The following is an 18117-nucleotide window of genomic DNA, read 5'->3' as shown; positions in this document are numbered from 1 at the left end:
ATCTCACTTGAGAAGGCAATTGATCTTCCAGTTGTCACTAGATTCAGTTCAAAACACTGTCCCTATTTCTTCAGAATCCAGGGTGAGCTACTGCATATAGTTAAACTCACTGGATTACATCCACATCCAGATGGGTGGTCCTTTGCTTCTGGCTGCAAAAACCTAGACATTGAGCTGAATCTTTAAAAATCAGGACAGATTAATTGCTTGGGCTCCAGCTCTAAAATTCTGTAAACTCAAAAGTACTCCAGTCTCACCAGCAAGGAGTGCCTTAACAATGTCTTTCTAGTGGGTTATTGCTATTTGCAAGAAGGCAGAAGCAGCAGCTCCAGGAAGGACACTGGATTGAATGATCAGTCCATCTTGCATGAAATTGAAACCATTAGGTTCACATATGAAAAAAAAACATTGATCAAATATTATCCTTTGCAGCTGCTAACAGTGCCTGCAGCTTGCTATCCTTTCCTGTTTTCTTTTCCATCAACATTATTTAAAAAGAAAAAATCAGTTCATAAAGGGGGTGTCAAGACTATCTGCCAGAAGTTACTGAATGACTATGTAATCTCAATGACTAAAATAATTTTCTAAATTAAAAGTTACCTTATTACAGCTGTTACTAAGATGCAAAGTGTGATTTGTAATGCAACCCTCCAGCTTCGGGAGGCTGGTGCATTTAGCAGTGCTGAAAAGAATTCAGAAATGACAGCAGTGTCTAAAAAGAAATTCACTTGCTTCTAAAAGAGAAACACCAAACACTTCTAGCTCTAAATATATGAAGAACAGGTGATATCAGTGATAATTGATAAGAGGAAAGGTTGCAAGAGATCTGTCCAACTCATTTACCTGATTCCAAGTGTGGCCAGTAGCAGCTGGCTAGGGAAAGCATTAAGAACAAGCCAAGTGCAGGATGATACTTAATCTTTGCAAAATATGTAGATATTTCTCTCTGTGTGTGCATGTGCATATATATATATATATGTATCATATCTTCACAAGAGCTAAAATTATAGATTTGGAGAAGGCCATAAACATGGGGAGCATCCTGTACCTACAACAAAATATCAACAACACAACAGCTGATCTTTTCAGCAAGCAGAGGAAATTCTTCTACCTTTGATGTACCACATGAACCCATTACAGACACTTGCACAAAGCAGTAAAAGCAAAGTAGGATATTGCTTTTCTAACACACACTTTATGATGAAATACATACTATTAATTCCTTTCCAAAGTCTGGGAGAAATCAAGCCTGTCAATGAAATTAAACTGCAACAGACGTGAAATTGGTAAAAAGGAAATTTATATTGCACAGAGTGCATAATCACTCTTGAGAGCTCTCAATAGGAGGGGAATTGGAATTAAAAATCTGGGATATTTTTATGAATAACAATAATATTTGCAGTTATTTTAGTGCAAAATAAACCACGCAGGCACAAAGGCAGGGGCTAAGAATGATGTTTTCCTTCTAGGAGTGCTAATGTATGGTTTTTAACGATAAATACTTGACATCTTCCTCTAGTGAATTTGATACAGGCAGCTTTCAAGAAGCAGGATAATAGATTAGAAGAACCTTTGGTTTAATCAGCACCAGGTTTCTTTTCCTTAAAAGTCTGCCTTCCTTGTCTACAAGGGTGGTCTTCTCCACAATGGAAACAATGCTGTGCCAAGTTATTACATCATTACATATTTTTTTCAAATGGCTTTAGAGATCAGATGTTCCCATGCAAGCATTAGAGCTCTTGCTCAGTGGATGTCTGCAGCACAAACCGAACCCTGAATCTCATCCAGCTATCACTGAAAAAAAACTCCCACTGAGCTGACCAAGACGAGGGTTTGGCCCACTGACCATGATAGTCTGTTCATCTCCTGTCCTGTCATGTAGCTAGCAGGGAGTACACACGTGTGTTAGTACTCATGATATATTATTTGGGCTGCCTGATGTGCAAAATCACTGGTATAATCATTGGGTGGAATTATTTCCTTTCTTTCTGGAAGAAACCATGGCAAATCTGCTTCTCTTATAATGGAGAAATCCTTAAAAACTGTGAGCTCATCTTAACTTTTCAGAATTCAGTGGCTTATCCAAAGTTTACCCAAAACCCCCACATTTTAGAAGAGGTCAAGAAGTCTCATCAGAACTTAATTTTAGGAGGGTTTCAAGATTTTACGATTTCCTGGTTTTCTGGCTGGCTCAAAACCAGTTAAATACACACAAGATATAATAAGTATTTTAAAGGTGAGGAAATGTATCACTAAATTTTAGTAGGTGGGAACATGATGCGCAGGGAAGTGAAAAAAATTCTGCCTAGTATTATTCATATATTAGTGGCAGAATCCTCACCTGCTCTACTCAGTTTCCCCTTGTAAGAAAAAACAGCCTCTCCACAGGAATTTCACACCTTCTTCCATGCCCATCTGTTCTTGGGAACCAGATGTGCAGACATCGTATAATTTTTTAATATGTTTTTACCAAATGATGCAAATGCTTCTGAGTATATTCAAAAGCCTTAAAAAAGGTAGTTAGAGCAATGGACACAGGTCAGAGGATGCCACTGCTTTAGGTGAACCTGCTCATTCCCAGCAATTTTGCTTTTTTTGATCCTTCCCTTCTGTTTTTCTGAGAGACTCTGTACTAGTGCTAAAATGCGGCTGTGTAGCACTCACATTCTCTGGAAAAATCCCTTTGCCTAGGATTTTTGATCTGGGAAGCTGAGAAGCCTCAGAGAAAAGGAAAACAATAATTATCTCATTTGCTTCTCCTGTGTTTTGCTCCTTTGGAATGTGTTCAGAGATTATTTACCCACAGGTGGTTGCTTCATTGGTTTCTGGTGTGAGTTGTTTTCACTCATTGGCCAATCAGGGCCAAGCTGTGTCGGGACTCTGGAGAGAGTCACAAGTTTTCATTATTATCTTTTGAGCATTAAGTAAGTGTATTTTCTGTATTCTTTAGTATAGTATAGTATTATTTAATATAATATAGTATTATAAAGTGATAAATTAGCCTTCTGAGAACATGGAGTCAGATGCATCATTCCTCCCTGCCACAGGGATCCCTGCAAATACAATACTGCTGTTATCTTTCATACCAAAGAGTTTACAAAACTCTTGAGAAAGTGGAGAATAAGGTCTTGATCACACTCTATTAGCTGAATAATGTCAATCATTGACGTCCAAGCAGCTGTCTACAGGACTGAGAATTTGTATTTTTTTAAAGGACCCACCAAGAAATGTGCTGAAGGCTACGTGTCTTTCTTGTGTAATGTTTCAAGTATTCTCATGGGAATCAAAAGCCAAGGAAACCAAATAGCTGGGATATTTGTAAGGTCAAGAAAAGTTAGAACTTGTGTTCACAGCTCAATAGTGGCATTGACATGCTTGGCATTCTTATTTTTCCTAGTGCAATTCAAATTCCCCTCCCTGTGAGTTGTTTATATTCATACGAAAGATGTCTCATGCTAAGAATTATTTTCTTGTATTTTCTTCTCTTTGGTTTGTGATGACTCACTGGTTCCCGAAATTCTCCAGCAGGAAGGCAATCCCCACTTGCACCAACGAATCCCAATGACTCAGATGGGACTCAGAGAAGCAGCAGTTGCGAAATAATATATATTTGTTCAAACACATAGCCAAGACATGATACAGAGAAGCAGGACCAAAATTTCTCATTCACAACACTATAAATAAAATTTGTGATTGTTTGCCGGATAAAAACTTAATGAGGAATGATGTCTTGTCAGAGATATTAGGAAACCTGCTGTTTACAAACTTAGAAGACAGTCAGTGATTTTTTAGCAAAGCAACAGATTTCTTGGTTTGCTTGAAATGAACTGGTTTCCAGCAAGGCAAGAGGCTTAGCTAAGGGCTTAGCAGAATGGAATATTTTCTTTAAAGAAAAACTGTAACTATAAAAAAGGTAAAGAGATTCTGGATTATAAAACCTTTTTACAGTTTATTTTCTATTGTTAATTTCTTAAAATATGTATATATAAAAATTAGGATCTGGCTAAATTAATCAGGACTCCAATTGATAAATGTCTGTCCTTATAAACAAATAAATAATTATTTACAGTCTTTGGCAAAACAAAATGAAATTTCATCAGTCTCACTCTCTCACACATACTTGCAAGGAAAAAAAAAGAAAAAGAAATTTAAAAACCCATCATAAATAATTTACATAGAATAGGAAAATTATGATACAGTCCAAATATTAACATCTTCATCCCTAAACCCTTTTGTCTCTGTCTGACAAAACAAGAAACCCTACACAGCCATTACTCATTATATTTAATGAGGTCATCCTCCCTTCCACTTGGAAATTAGGGATACCATTTGAAACACAAAAATAAACTGAAATATTAAAAAAAAATCATGAAGAGGATTTGTGAAAACAACCAAAAAAACCCAAAACAAAAGAAAAACCAGCAACAAAACAAACTGAAATAAAGTAAAAAAATATTTGGTAATATGAATACTATAAAATGTGCAATAAAGCCAGCAACTGTTATTCCTTTCTAATGAATATAGCCACGAAATCTATTTCAAAGGAGATAAAGTTGATTCAACATTTAGCTCACTATGCCCTAGAAGAAGGCAGAGGTACTGTATTCTTCCATCAGGATCCCACCTATGAATAAAATTACATCAGCTTGTGTTCTTTTTGTGAACGAAGCTCATACATCTTAAACAAAACAAAAATGTTAAACATGTCTATATTATTGTTTATCTGAGTAACTGTTGTATCTGTTTAGAATAAACACTGGTACCCCTTCAGCATTATTTAAGAAGTTCTATATACAGCAGACATAGGTAACAATACAAAAATACTAAAATTAGGGTAACTGGATATATATTAAGGTTCCATTTGTAAATTCCTTATTATTACTCATTTAACTTTAAAGTATACATAACTATAACCCATGGAACTATACTTAAGTGTAGGACATGCTTTGACAATATCTACATATTGTGATATGCTTTCAAAAATAGCTTTAAAATACCATTATTTGTGAATGTATTACTGATGGATTATATGCTTTAAAATCAATTATCAGAGAAGGTAGCTTGGTGTGATAATCACAATAAATACTAACAAAATATTTATAAATGGAACCTTAAATTCATATGTTACCAAATTATGTAATGGCAGCATTGCCACATTTTCAAAAACCCACATCAGGATTCAGGATGTCAAAGTGCTTTTTGCAGCAGAGGTGGAAAAGTGGTTCAGGTTCATTTTGCTTCACACAGTCACGGTATATTCTTTATTACAAGGCAATGCAGAATATGATGAAAACAGGGCAACTGGAAATAACTTTTTGAAAGTCAGACAATAGTGATAGCTTCAGATGATTAAATGAATCACTCTTCCCCCTCACAAAAGAGTTGCTAGTTCAATTCTGTTTGGCCTAAAGGCCCCTACTAAAGAATGCTTTAGGTTGCAAATTTGACAGTTCTACCAATAATATAATATTAAAGAGTGTTAATAAGAGTATCCTTATCAACTAAGCACCTTTTCAAATAAAGAAATGTTTATAATTGATCTTTAATATCCAAAGTAATATTCACTGTTGGTGTGGCCCTCCATTGCTTTGCTAAAATTAGACTGAGAAGCTCTGTTTTACTGAAGTCCAGTCTTGATCAGAGCCAGGGAGTGTCAACCATACACCCAAAAAATTAAGACACATTTGTCCTCACTTAAACATAACAACTGATAATCATCATCCCCCCTCTTTCTTCATATATATAAATACATTAAGTAATTACATTTTTATATGTAAACGTCATTTTTTAAAAAAGATAAGTAAACCAACAAATACATTTTGCTAAGTTTTCACTCTACAAAAGTGTTCTAATGTATCAATCTGCTTTTGCTTCAGTGGTGGGTCTGACGTTCACATTTCATTAGTCCTGGCTGTGAGAAGGCACTTGGATAGAAGGGTGGCTGAAGCACTCCTGGTAGCTGGGAGGATCCTGAAGAGTGGAGCATGAGGAGAGACGACAGGAGGTACACAAAAATAGAAACTGGGAGTACCAGGGTGTACTGAGGTGTCTGGGTTGCATAGCATCTACAGTACTTTGCTGGTAATGCAGCAACCATTGCTCAAGCATCTGAAAGAAATGGGAAAAATATATTAATTGTGATAGGGGTTTTTTTGGTTAGGAAGTCAATCAAACAAGAACTCCACCATGATACACTTAAAGAGATGCAGTAGAACACCTTCTGTTCTTCATTTTCCTACAAACAGGAAAACATTTATATAAAAACATGTGCCTACATATAGAAAGAGACAAGTATGTGTATGTGCAGCTATGTATCTAGCTGCACAAAATCATACACAAGAAAACCTAGAAAAGCATTATCTGCATTTCAAAACATTTCAGACAGGCATTACAGACAGACATGCTTATTAAAGATATCTGCTCTCTTTCCCATGCCTCTTGAAAGCGAGGGGTAATCCAGAAGTATCTCTCTGCCTGCAGGACATACTGAAATAGCCTACACGGGACAGTGGATATACAGAGAGAATTCTAAGCAAGTCTCTCTCAGAAATTTCTACCTCATTTTTTTCAGGATAATATTAAACATCTGGGGTTTATTATTCAAATTGAGGATTACTCCAGGGGGCAAGAGGCATTCATGGCATTTCACCAAAGGTTTATGCAATGCTATGATGATACGGATTGCTTTTCATTTACAGGATACTTTTCATTTAGACACTTTGTGCTTGTTCCACAAGTTATGAAAGGCTTAAGCATCTTCCATACATTTTTTGTAACTAACCTCTGCATTCATATTTGAGGTCAGAGAAATAGACCATCTCTTGAGAGAAGACAAAAAGACCTAATCGTCCACCAGCAAAAGTTGTATCATAGATTGGTCCAGAATCCACCATGACTTGTTTCCCTTCATAAACCAGAACTCTGTAAAGAAGAACATAAATTAAACAAGGAGGATAATATAGTATCCAGTGTAAGAGCTGGTAAGAGTCTGTAAAAACTGGAACAGAATTAATTTTAACAAGGCACCAGAAAACCCAACCTCATTGTAAGGATCACTTCTCATCTCTATCTCACACCCACATGGCTGGCAGCCACAACACATTAATCAGAAGCAGTGGGGCTGCTCCTTTAGTGTTTTCATGCACACCATCTGCAAAAGATTTCCCAGATATTTATTTAGAACAGTCATGTCTCCTGGAATGAACTGTCATGTACTAGCATTCACTGATAAGGCCTTGTCCCAGTGAACTCAGGGGTTAGCACATGACCTTGTCACATCACTGAACAAAGATGTCTTTGCAGCTGTGTGAACAGCTGATTTATTTATCTTTAGGAGCAAGGGCCAACATCAGAAATTGGAAGAACCATCCCTTTAGAATCAAACAAAGCGTTAATTTGGGACATGCTGAATCTCAATTTCAGACATTTTAAGAGCTTAATGAAAGCTGGAAGGATTTGGACACAAAGAGCTAGACTAATAATAAATTGGAAGAGGAGAACTTGGTTTTTTTGGTTCTTGGAGGTCTTTTGTAGTATTTCAGACATCGACCCTGGAGACAAAAGACCTTGAAAGTCAGCACTTTGTTTTCTTTCTTTATCAGATAGACTGCATTTCCACAGACTTGGATCCTCTGCTTCTCCTGGGAGACCTTGAGATAGTCTAGATTTCTAGGCTCTCAGTCTCCTTGGCCAAATGAGAAATTGTTAATTAGACTAGTCTTTGGAGTCAGGGATTATTGTCCTGCTTCAATTGACAATACATTAGTTATACACAGCAAGATGGTTTCACATGAGGATGAAAACACTTGAGCAGCTTCCTAGAATTCAGTGGTTAAGTAGGGACAGATTTCTGTTTAAACAGAAATGCATGTCCAGCACTTGTAAAAAAAAAAGTGTTCTGTTTCCTGAAAAGTGCACAAAGACAAGTATGAAACTGCTCCCTGAGATCAGTATTTATTGGATGGTGAAAAGAACAGTAAAAAAAAATGATAGATTTTCATGTTCATGTAATCCTATTTAATATAATTCTCAAAATATCAAGAACCCAAAACATATGGAAAGAATTTAATAGTTCGTTGAACCCATCAAAAAATTACATAGCTCTTATCATGTTCATATGGAATTGATATTTCTGGGCAAATAAATTGTTTCATGACTTCATTAGTGAAAAAAAAATTAATTCATTTTCTCTCAGAACACCCTAAAGTATGAAGGAATTCAATGCCCCAAACCACAGAATTTGCTGTGCTAGATTAATCCCATGTGAAACAAGTGGTAACATTTTTGTCTGACACTATGTAGATTCTGTAAAGTTACAGGTAACAGCAACATGAATTAAAACAAATAGTTTATTTTTGACCTTTATCAGTCAATGCTTTGCACTGCAATACACTGAAGCATAAAGAAACTTCTCTCTTTACACAAAACAGGTAATTTAATCTATCCGAATTTGTCTACCCTTTGTCTTTCACAGACAAATGAAAGCTCCTGCACATAAGCACAAGCAAGACCTTTGGAGGTAAGGTCTGACTCTACTCCATGAAAAATATCCGTTACAGTAGTTAAGAAGATAAAACTTAACATGGGCAGTTAATGCTCAGTCTTTGGAACATCAGCTAAACAGCTGGGCTCTACAGAAAGTCATTTGCCACAGCTCCTTGTGTGCATTACAGATGTGCTCATGGTCACTTCTGCAGTGTCTTGTGTAAACCACTACGGGAGACAGGATGCTGAAGTAGACAGGCCCTTGGCCTATTTCCCTGAGGGAATGCTCATATTTGTAATTATTTTCATTCACTGAAATTCCACAGGCTGGGAAACAATCTCATGTTCTAATCTTGTTTTGAGTTTTACTCAGGAATTTTTGGTCTCCTTACAGAAAAACTATTGAAAAAGAGGCCTATGTTTTTTTCTTTAATTTAAGGGTATTTCGCTGATGTAAATACTGAACCATCCAGACTAAATTAAATACATCTGAAAAGGAAAATAAATTATTCTCTAGATAATAAAATGTTCCCGAAATGCTGGACAAACCATCACACAAGTAACATAATTATCAGAAACAACAATGAAACCGATAACATAGCTTTTAAATCAACAGAAACAAAAGCATTGCTACTAGAAAATGTAGAGGTACAGAAATATGTCTTACTTTATTAATCCTGTTTTAGGCCTATGAATCAAGTGCCACCTGTAAGCAGTATAATCTTTCCAGCCAATGTTCTTGGGATCATGCCACAAAGTACGCACCTACAGTAGGAATACAAATGCCTTATTAAAAACACACTGTGCCTCAGTAACTCCACATCCACCACAGTAACTGCCAAAGCTTATTTTCTGCAGAACTGAAAATAGTTTAACATTTGGCTGTATTATCAAAAGACTTTTATGGGGTGAAAGTAGTGGAAATTTCTGTCTTAAACTGTTGATCAGTTATTCACCTGCAGTTTCATAGCTAGAGTCACTGAAAACCGTTCTGGCATTGAACCTCAACTTCCCTTTATGACGTCACAGAATCAGTCGAATTGGAACAGACCCACAAGGATCATCAAATCCAGCTTCTGCCCATGCAAAGGATCATCCCTACGAGTCACATCACATGTCCAAATGCTTCTGGGAACTCTTAGGGTTTGCACATACACACAACCAGGCTGACAGAGTTGATGCTGAATGAGTGCCTCTAGTGAGGGTAAGAAACTGCAGATGCACAGATGTTACTGCCTGTGGCTGCTCCTTGAAAATCTCCACTCAGTAACAGTCCTGTCAATTCCTATGTACATGTAAAGCCCTACTAACCTAATTTCCAAAATGCACAAGTTTCTTTCATGGTTGGACCCTATTTGGAACAGCAGCAGTTTTTTTTCTCTTTTTCCAATGTATTTTCTCTTTTTCTGCCACTGTACTCTAAACCACGTAGAATTCAAACATGTTGGAACACAAAAGAAGCAAGTGCCAATACAAAAGTAACAAAGGATTTGTACATAATGGAGATATCTTTCTCATTTTCCTTTTGATCACACTTCATCTTCCCTTTTGTGTGATTGTCTTTGAAATACAATGCATGTGTTACTATTGACACTACTAATAAGGGAATTGAAGAAAAACTGATAACATCCACAAAAATTGAGGTGTGAAAGGAAATTCTTTTTGAAACATGTCCCTTATTTTAAAAATATTGGTCATTCACTGTTGGCCTTAAGTTTTAAATCTCTCACCTGTCCAGGGGTGTTTCCTGTGTGCCAGAGAGCATTTCGTAAGTGCTCACCAGTACCAGTTGTTGAATTCACTACTTTGAGTGACACACCAGAATAGCCATAAGCCCTGGTGGGTTTGTCCTCCCAGTAGGTCTGAGTGACCTGCTTCCACATCAGAACATAAAACCGACTGCTGGACTGGTAGCCAAACACAAAGCCAGCATAGTCATCATCACGGTCTGTGTTAACATAGAATGTCCCGCTGAAGTCAACAGAGCTGAACTCATCATAGCCTGGAAGAGGACAAGAGAGAGAAAACATTGAGTTATAATGCTGGGTCCAGTTACACATACCCAAGAGTCCCTGCTACATCCTGAATTTTGGCAGGAGAAATAAGTGGTACTTCTCAGTTTCCTCACTTGTAGAAGAGGAGGTAATTACACTTGCCTACATGGAAATTTCTAGAGAGAAATAAGTTGCTTACAAGGGCCATTGAAGACAGTAGGCACTATACTTACATAAATTTTTTCAATTGGGTATTTTATGTATGTTACAGTCAGTGATGAGATGTATGGACAAAAAATGCAGACAGCATTGAGCTGTTTGTACTTTGGGCATATACACTGCCTCCATCATTAGTCCAACGTTTGCAGTACCAAAAAGGTACATTTATGTACCTTTTTCCCTACCTTTTCTATCATTTTATCTATTTTTTCCCCTTTCTCTATCACAAAACAACATGCTACTTTTTAAAAGATGATTACATCTGATACTCACCTACAGCTATTCCAGGATCAGAGTTAGCAGTCTGCACCAGTTCCTTGCCTTGGTGGCGAATAACCCAGTTGGGATCAATCTGAGCCGTTCCCTTGGGGTCCAGAGGGACCATCTGAAACTTTCTGAAATCAGTTTCACTGATGGCATTGTTTTCAGGGCACACATCATAGATATCTGGAACATTGTCGTTGTCAAAGTCATCTTTGCAAATATCACCTCTGCCATCACCTGTAAGCAATGTGAATAAGCAGCAACAATTGTTAGCAATTTATCCAGCCCCAGTTTATGCACCACTTTGGGATCAGGGTGGGAAAAGTTGGCAGTTTGCTGTGTCAATGTAATTCACTAATGCTTGCATTACATTTTAAGTTTGATTTGTTACAGATGTGGATACAACACCACATTTTAATATGTGCTGCACAAATCAATTCAAAGAATAGCATTAAAATCATAATCTTCCACACATTACTAAATCTTGATATATTGTTGTTCATATTAAACTACTTTTCAGACTCTTATCACAGTCTTAAGATTCCTTCTGCAACAATCCATCTAAGATGCCACAGATTGCAGATGTGTCACCTCTATGTCAAAAGAAAGGGAGGAGAGTGTTGCAGCAAAAAACGCATACATGCTTAGCCACTCTTTCACTTGTAGGTAGAACAATTTGACTTATAAATAACATAGTGCTTCAGAAAAATGCATGAGAAAAGGCAGCACTGCATTCAACAGGTCTAGCCTCAGAAGAATGAAAAAAAAGTTTTGTTACATGGATTGCAGGAAGATTTTTAGAGAACAAAAAAGCTCATCTATAGTTGTGCTTCTGCTCACAACTTTTACTCCACTAAATATTTTAGAAAAACTAAAAATTATTTCCTTTTTTAGTTTAGCTCTAATATTAATGGACACCAGGAGACTTGACTTGCCTCAAGTAGCAAGTGAAAGGTGGCATCTATAAAAAAAGCTCTTTGCCAATGACTCTATTATTCCATAGCATACAATAGCACAAAGACCTGAAAATAATGTAGAAAAGCTTGGCCAGACAAGTATAGAATCAAATTCCCAAATGGCTCCAACTTTTACAACAGAAACCACTGGATATTACATTGAGTACTAATGCAAAACCAGTGCTGCCAACTAATTTTTTTCTATCCTCACATCGCAGAGTGTTTGTTTTTTTGGGTTTTTCCCCCCAGTGTTTATGACTGCCCTAAGAACATGGGAATTAACACAGTGAGAAATAGCAATGACCCAACTCATACCATACTGACCTACTACTAGATGTTTCCCAGAAAAATGGAAAGCTACATTACCATGACTAACCAACACAGCATTACCCAAGTATGGAGCTATCAGACAGAAAGCAGAATGAGTTTTAGGCAACAGCCAAAAAGAAAAGAGCAATTAGAGAAAATTGAAACATTTAATATCTCAGGGTTCTCTGCAGCTCAGATATGTGGTAAAATGGTCCCATTTTCCACCCTGGATATCCGCCATAGACAGCTCCAATCCTGACCAGCTGTGTGCTCCTCCACCTGTTTGTCTTAGAACTCACTGGAGAAAAGGGAATTAATTTTCTATTTTGTTTCCTTTGCCAAATCAAAGAGATAATTCACAGAAGAATCTAATTATTCACTAAAAGTCCAGCTGATGTTCATTTGGTAGTGAGTTGCTGCTGACAACATTCATTCCCTGTCAAGGAAAGTTAGAAAGTGTATGTTTACCCAGTCACATCCAACTGCTCTCTCCAGGGCCTCATCTTTATGTGTTAAAACTCACAATTTCAAGAGCATGAGAGCAATTTTTGGCTTTATTTACCCCTTTTCCAAGATTTCTGTTGGACCTGCTGCTAATGACAGTGATGAGCTGGCTAAACTGATTAAATACATGCTTTTTCTGAATTGTTAATCCATACATCAAAGTAGTTTCATTTACAAGAACCAGGTAATGGATGATGTAAACTATCTCAGCTTGGGGTCACCCTTATTCTGGATTTATGAAATTAAGGGGCTATTCCAGGGACTGACAAATACAAAGATATTCTGGACATATATTATAGGACTGAAAGGTTATATAAATTAAGAGCTACTACTGACTACCAACCAGAAACTTCCTCCTGACTGCAGTTGTCTTACCGGGAAATCAGACAAGGGTCAGCATATTCTCTTTCTTAATGTACATAAAAACATATTGTGTAGGTAATAAATTCTGCTTTCAATTTCTACAGCACAGCCATGAAACGGATCCGGCAAGTTGTATAACTTGGAACAGAAATCGCTTACCTGCATTTATTACAAGGGTCATTAGGGTCATTATTGTAAATATATTTGGTGGTTTTTAAACTATCATAAATATTTTCAAAATTAAAATTGTAATTGTGAAACTATCCCGATTTCATTATTTAAATAATGCCAAGCACAGAGAAGTACTGTCTGAGTTGACCAACAACATTTTACCAAAAAAAGGAAAAAAGGGCAATTAAATATCCATTTTTTAAACTGTGACATGTATATCATGAAGATATATTTAAAGCAGTTTGTAAAGAAAATTTGAGAAAACCTGCTCAGGAGTCAATTTAAAAAAATAATTGACTTAAAAAATCCTGAAGAAATAGTCTGTTTTTCAAAATAAAACAGAGTAGTAAAAAATTTTTATTTCCATTTTAATTTTCAGATGAAAAGTGAAACAGCTCACTTTTCATGTATTAAGACATTTGTAATTCAACCTATTTGAAGTATTTTCTGACACTTTCAGTATTTCAATTAAATGTGAAAATAAGAATATTAACAAAAACATGGATTTTTCTGTTTTTTAAAAAAAAATTGTTAAAGGTTTTCTCCTATATTTATGTGCATGTTTGAGCTCCTGTCAAAGATGTTTCCTAATGCTCTAACCCTTGACTGAGCAGTTCAGTTCCATCTCATTCCTGGTGTCTCAAATGTCAAAAGCAGCTTGGTTTGATGTGAAATCTCTCTTCACGATGTTATGACTCAAAGATCAAAATCAGATACTAAGAACTAAATGAAATTCATATGACCTTGCTCTTACCATCTGAGTCCTCCTGCTCTGGGTTGTATCTGAGGCGGCAGTTGTCCCTGTCATCTGGGACACCATCGTTGTCATCATCAGGATCACAGGCATCTCCTTTACCATCCTTGTCGTGGTCAGCTTGGTTAGCGTTGGGGATGTAAGGGCAGTTGTCCTGGTTGTTCTGGTGGCCATCTTCATCTATGTCCTCATTATTATCACACTGGTCACCAACGAGGTCATTATCTGCGTCAGTCTACCCCAAAAAAGAATTGTACAGAATAATTTTATTTTTACTCAATACAAAAGTACAGAATGGTACTTAACTGTTCAACACTTCTCTTCAACGGCTTCTGTAGTGACAAATATCACAATGACAACTGTGCTGAAAGCACAAGCATAACTTCAAGCTAGTATGGCAACTTATTCTTCTATCAGTGTGTAAGATCAGGTCCCCAGGATACTCACAGGGCAGGGCTTTACCTCCAGATGGATTAGAGCAATCATCACTGTACTTCCCTTTCATCTCATACAAAGGGATCTCACAATATGAGATGTGAAAATGAGCAATATAAATCCATCTTTTCAGCTGTTCAGTACAGGGACTGATAACTCCTGTGGTCTTTTCTCTGCCCTTGTTTTACCATTAAGGAAATGGTAAAACAATGGAAATTTTATCTTGATGTTACCATTAAGGAAACTGTATTCATTTACCTGGTCTGGATTATGCATCAATGGACAATTATCACACTGATCACCAACTCCATCACCATCTGTATCACTCTGGTCTGTGTTGTAGACGTAAGGGCAATTATCTCGTTCATTAAAAATGTCTAGGGGAAAAAAAAAAAACAACAAAACATTGAAAAAATCAAAATGATACAACATACAATGCAGACAACCATAGACTCAGTGAAGAAGCAAAACTCTTAAGGGGCTCATAAGCTTTATGATTGCTACAACATCATTGCTACAAATAGTTAAAACTAATATTAGAAAAAATATTATGGTATCAGTTCCATTTTTCTTATTATGACAAAGTTTCCTGTATATATTTTCCTATAGAAGAATAAGGGCTGATTATGCCTTAAGAACTTAGGGGTTTTTTAAAATCATATAATAGGTAAAGGGGTGGGACTTTTTTAAAAATAATTTGGTTTGGATTTTATTCCCCTACTCTAAGAAATGGCATAGAATGCCCAGCTACATCAGGTTCAAACTTCTGAACTTTTGTATAGAAACAACTGCATTGGTATTCAGCTGCCTCACCATTAAGTAACTTGATCTCACCAGAACATGTGCACCATTAATTATATAGCATGCCAAATTTTCAAAGGAAACTGTTGGTTTTATAATGAAGTTGTCTGAAGAGGAACAATATACTTCAAAATTATAATATTATAAGAAACAAACACATGTAGGCATATTTTTTCTGGGAAAGATACAAGGACCCTTCCCTGTATTACATGGTCCCTGTACATTTGCATGATCTTTCAGCCAATAAATAACATATGATTGGATTTTTCTTCAAATGCAGAACTACCATTAGCACTAGTATGAACCTGATGATTAGAAGGAAGAGATCTTCAGAATGTTCAGACAAAGTCAGACAAGCATCCAAATGTTTAAAACATTGAGGAAAACCCAAAGCTGGATTTCTTCAACTTTTAGTATTTCTATATCCTCACACATTTGAAATGCCACAGGGATATGATTTTTTAACAATATTTAGGTGTTTTTCCCCATCTTAATTCTGATCAAAGTGGGGTTATATAGGAATGTACTGGTGGAGGAAATAAGCACAATATTTTAAGACATACTAAAAAATGTGTATTTGGATTACTGTGAGTTTTGCATATTTATACATTCATAGAAAAGCAGATTACTTTACTGGATATTGTCTTAACTGTGTGAATGTTCTGATGTTCTTTTCCCACCTAAAAGGAAAAGTCAACACAAGTGTTATATTAAACTCTGGTTACTTTGGAACAGAGATGAAAGAAATTTGGTTTTTGGTTTGTTTTTTTTTAAGACTACACTGATAAAGACTCGCTGTGATTTCTTCTTAGTTATATTAATTATAGTCATTTAGGGGCTGTATGGGCAACCATACTACACAGGACAAATGAACTTCAGCCTTCTGTCTTCTACATTTTTGAGCTATTATATCCAATTTTATTCCATGTATAAAATCAAGTAACCCATCTTACTGAACATAAAGCAAAGTGCGCTTATGGAACAGAACCTAATTCTCAGAACTGGTAAATCATACCATCTCCATCAATGTCCACAGCACAGGAGTCACCCTCCCCATTGTTGTCCGTGTCAATCTGAGCAGGGTTGTGCACATAGGGACAATTATCACAGCGGTCACCAACTTCATCCTTGTCATAATCAAACTGGCGAGGGTTGAACAGAAGAGGGCAGTTGTCCTAATAAAAAACCAAAAGATTTCACAATCTCAACCACAATTTATGAGAGCATACTATGAAGTGGGAACTCATGTTCATCTTGGACAGAATTCAAAAATCAAATATTGATCTTTTTTTTTTTTTCAATGGACAAGCTGTACCTATACTGAATGTCTTGCCAGTAACCGGATGGCATTGGGACAGCCTGGATCACTGTCTGTTTTGCACAAAACATGTGAATTGTTTTCCCTATCTCACAGGGAGAGCAACAGGCATTTTGAACTGGATCTGTACTCAGACATTTAAATGAAGGTGTATCACTGGTACATGTACTTAAAAAATCAGAACACATTGCAAAATCAGGTCAACTTCAGCTGCACTTGATAAATTTCAAAAAACAAAAAACAACTAGAATTGTTACTCTGACTTTTTTGGAACAAACTACTGTTAGTATTTTCAAGTTTATACAACATATTTTGATTTTTCAATTTAAACAAGTATTAACTTTTTATTGGTTGTGTTCTATTGAACAAGATAATAAAATATAAAAAGTGGGGTTTTTAATGTTAAAATGAAATGCTCTTATTTACCAAAAATCATTTTACCTGAGACCTTCTAATGGAATTTTGAAAATTTCCTATCACTTTAATTTAAAAATATGCCAGAAGAATAATTCTTACATTTCACACATTCCCAAATTGCACATGGATTTTTTCACATGCACAAGACAGTACTCAGTGAGAAATGCAAAGAAGAAAGAAAACCAAAACAGTGATAGTGATGGCTACATCAGTGGCATGGAATCTGAAGGGAGGTCACAAGATTAAAAAAAAAATCTTTAAACTTCTTCCTCTGCTAAATAGAAAAAACCCACATTTAATAGGAAATAATTTTTAGCACAATACTTTAAATTCCCCTGAAATATATTTCATATAATCAAAGGCAACATATAGAGGCAAGTCAAAATTTCATACTGTTCATGTAACAATTTCTAGCAGCAATTTGAAAAATACACATACTAAATCATATTTCTTTATCAAATGATTTTTTGGTTTTTTTTTTTTTAAGTTTTCCAAATAGAGACCAAATGAGCACAGCTCTTACCCAACTTTAACCATCTGAAGCTCTAGAGCATCTAGGTTGCCTCTGAAGGGAATAAAGAAGAACAGTAAAATTCTAATACCAATTCACTCCTCCTAAATATGTTCTGAAAAGTCAGGGTGAAGCAAACTCTCAAAGTGCCTCCATTTTTTTGTTGATTGTACAACAGGCAACAGTTTTAGACTAAGTGGCTATCTTTTAGGCTGCAGGTAAATGAATTTGTCTTCTGTGTAGATCTGAAGGAAAGTATAAACTAGGCTAGGTATTTTCCTCCCATCATTTTCCTTTGATACTGGCTTGTTTATAGTTGTCTTAGAAACAAGTTACAATGAATAAAAATAACATCATATATATAATTTACCAGCTTTTCAGATACAGTAGACTTGTCATTCTCTGTCATTACAATATAAAAAATCCAATACCACTTTCCATAAAATTGTTTTCATGTACGTAACTGAACTCAAAACTGATACAGAGAACATCGTTCTCTGTACACACTTTACTCTGCACTACACATCATTCAGGGAAGGAAGTGCAGAATAACTCAGTTGAAGCTCTGAACAATTAAGTTCACATCTATTGTAATGGTTTTCCTTAAAATCAGATGT

The 18117-nt window shown here is 36.1% G+C and overlaps 1 protein-coding gene and 1 long non-coding RNA gene across 4 annotated transcripts in view; one reads left to right on the top strand and one right to left on the bottom strand.

The window, feature by feature from the left end:
* Positions 1 to 3586: 3586 nt before the first annotated feature.
* The window catches only part of THBS2 (thrombospondin 2), a 32814-nt gene continuing 18283 nt past the window's right edge, over positions 3587 to 18117 (bottom strand). For all 3 annotated transcript variants that reach the window (XM_064413922.1, XM_064413924.1, XM_064413923.1), the window contains exons 15-22: positions 16270 to 16429; positions 14712 to 14830; positions 14019 to 14253; positions 10971 to 11198; positions 10215 to 10486; positions 9152 to 9249; positions 6782 to 6921; positions 3587 to 6108 (exon numbers count right to left, since the gene is read on the bottom strand). In XM_064413922.1, coding sequence (XP_064269992.1) covers positions 6101 to 6108; positions 6782 to 6921; positions 9152 to 9249; positions 10215 to 10486; positions 10971 to 11198; positions 14019 to 14253; positions 14712 to 14830; positions 16270 to 16429 — 1260 coding nt within the window. In that variant the 3' untranslated portion in view covers positions 3587 to 6100. The remainder of the gene's footprint in view (positions 6109 to 6781; positions 6922 to 9151; positions 9250 to 10214; positions 10487 to 10970; positions 11199 to 14018; positions 14254 to 14711; positions 14831 to 16269; positions 16430 to 18117) is intronic.
* LOC135296952 (uncharacterized) lies at positions 9546 to 13353 on the top strand. The gene is made up of 2 exons (XR_010358959.1): positions 9546 to 9688; positions 13198 to 13353. It is a non-coding gene; the product is annotated as an uncharacterized LOC135296952 (long non-coding RNA).

Source organism: Passer domesticus, chromosome 3, assembly GCF_036417665.1.
Source record: "Passer domesticus isolate bPasDom1 chromosome 3, bPasDom1.hap1, whole genome shotgun sequence".
Taxonomy (NCBI): Eukaryota; Metazoa; Chordata; class Aves; order Passeriformes; family Passeridae; genus Passer; species Passer domesticus.
This window is presented reverse-complemented; position numbering and strand designations above follow the sequence as displayed.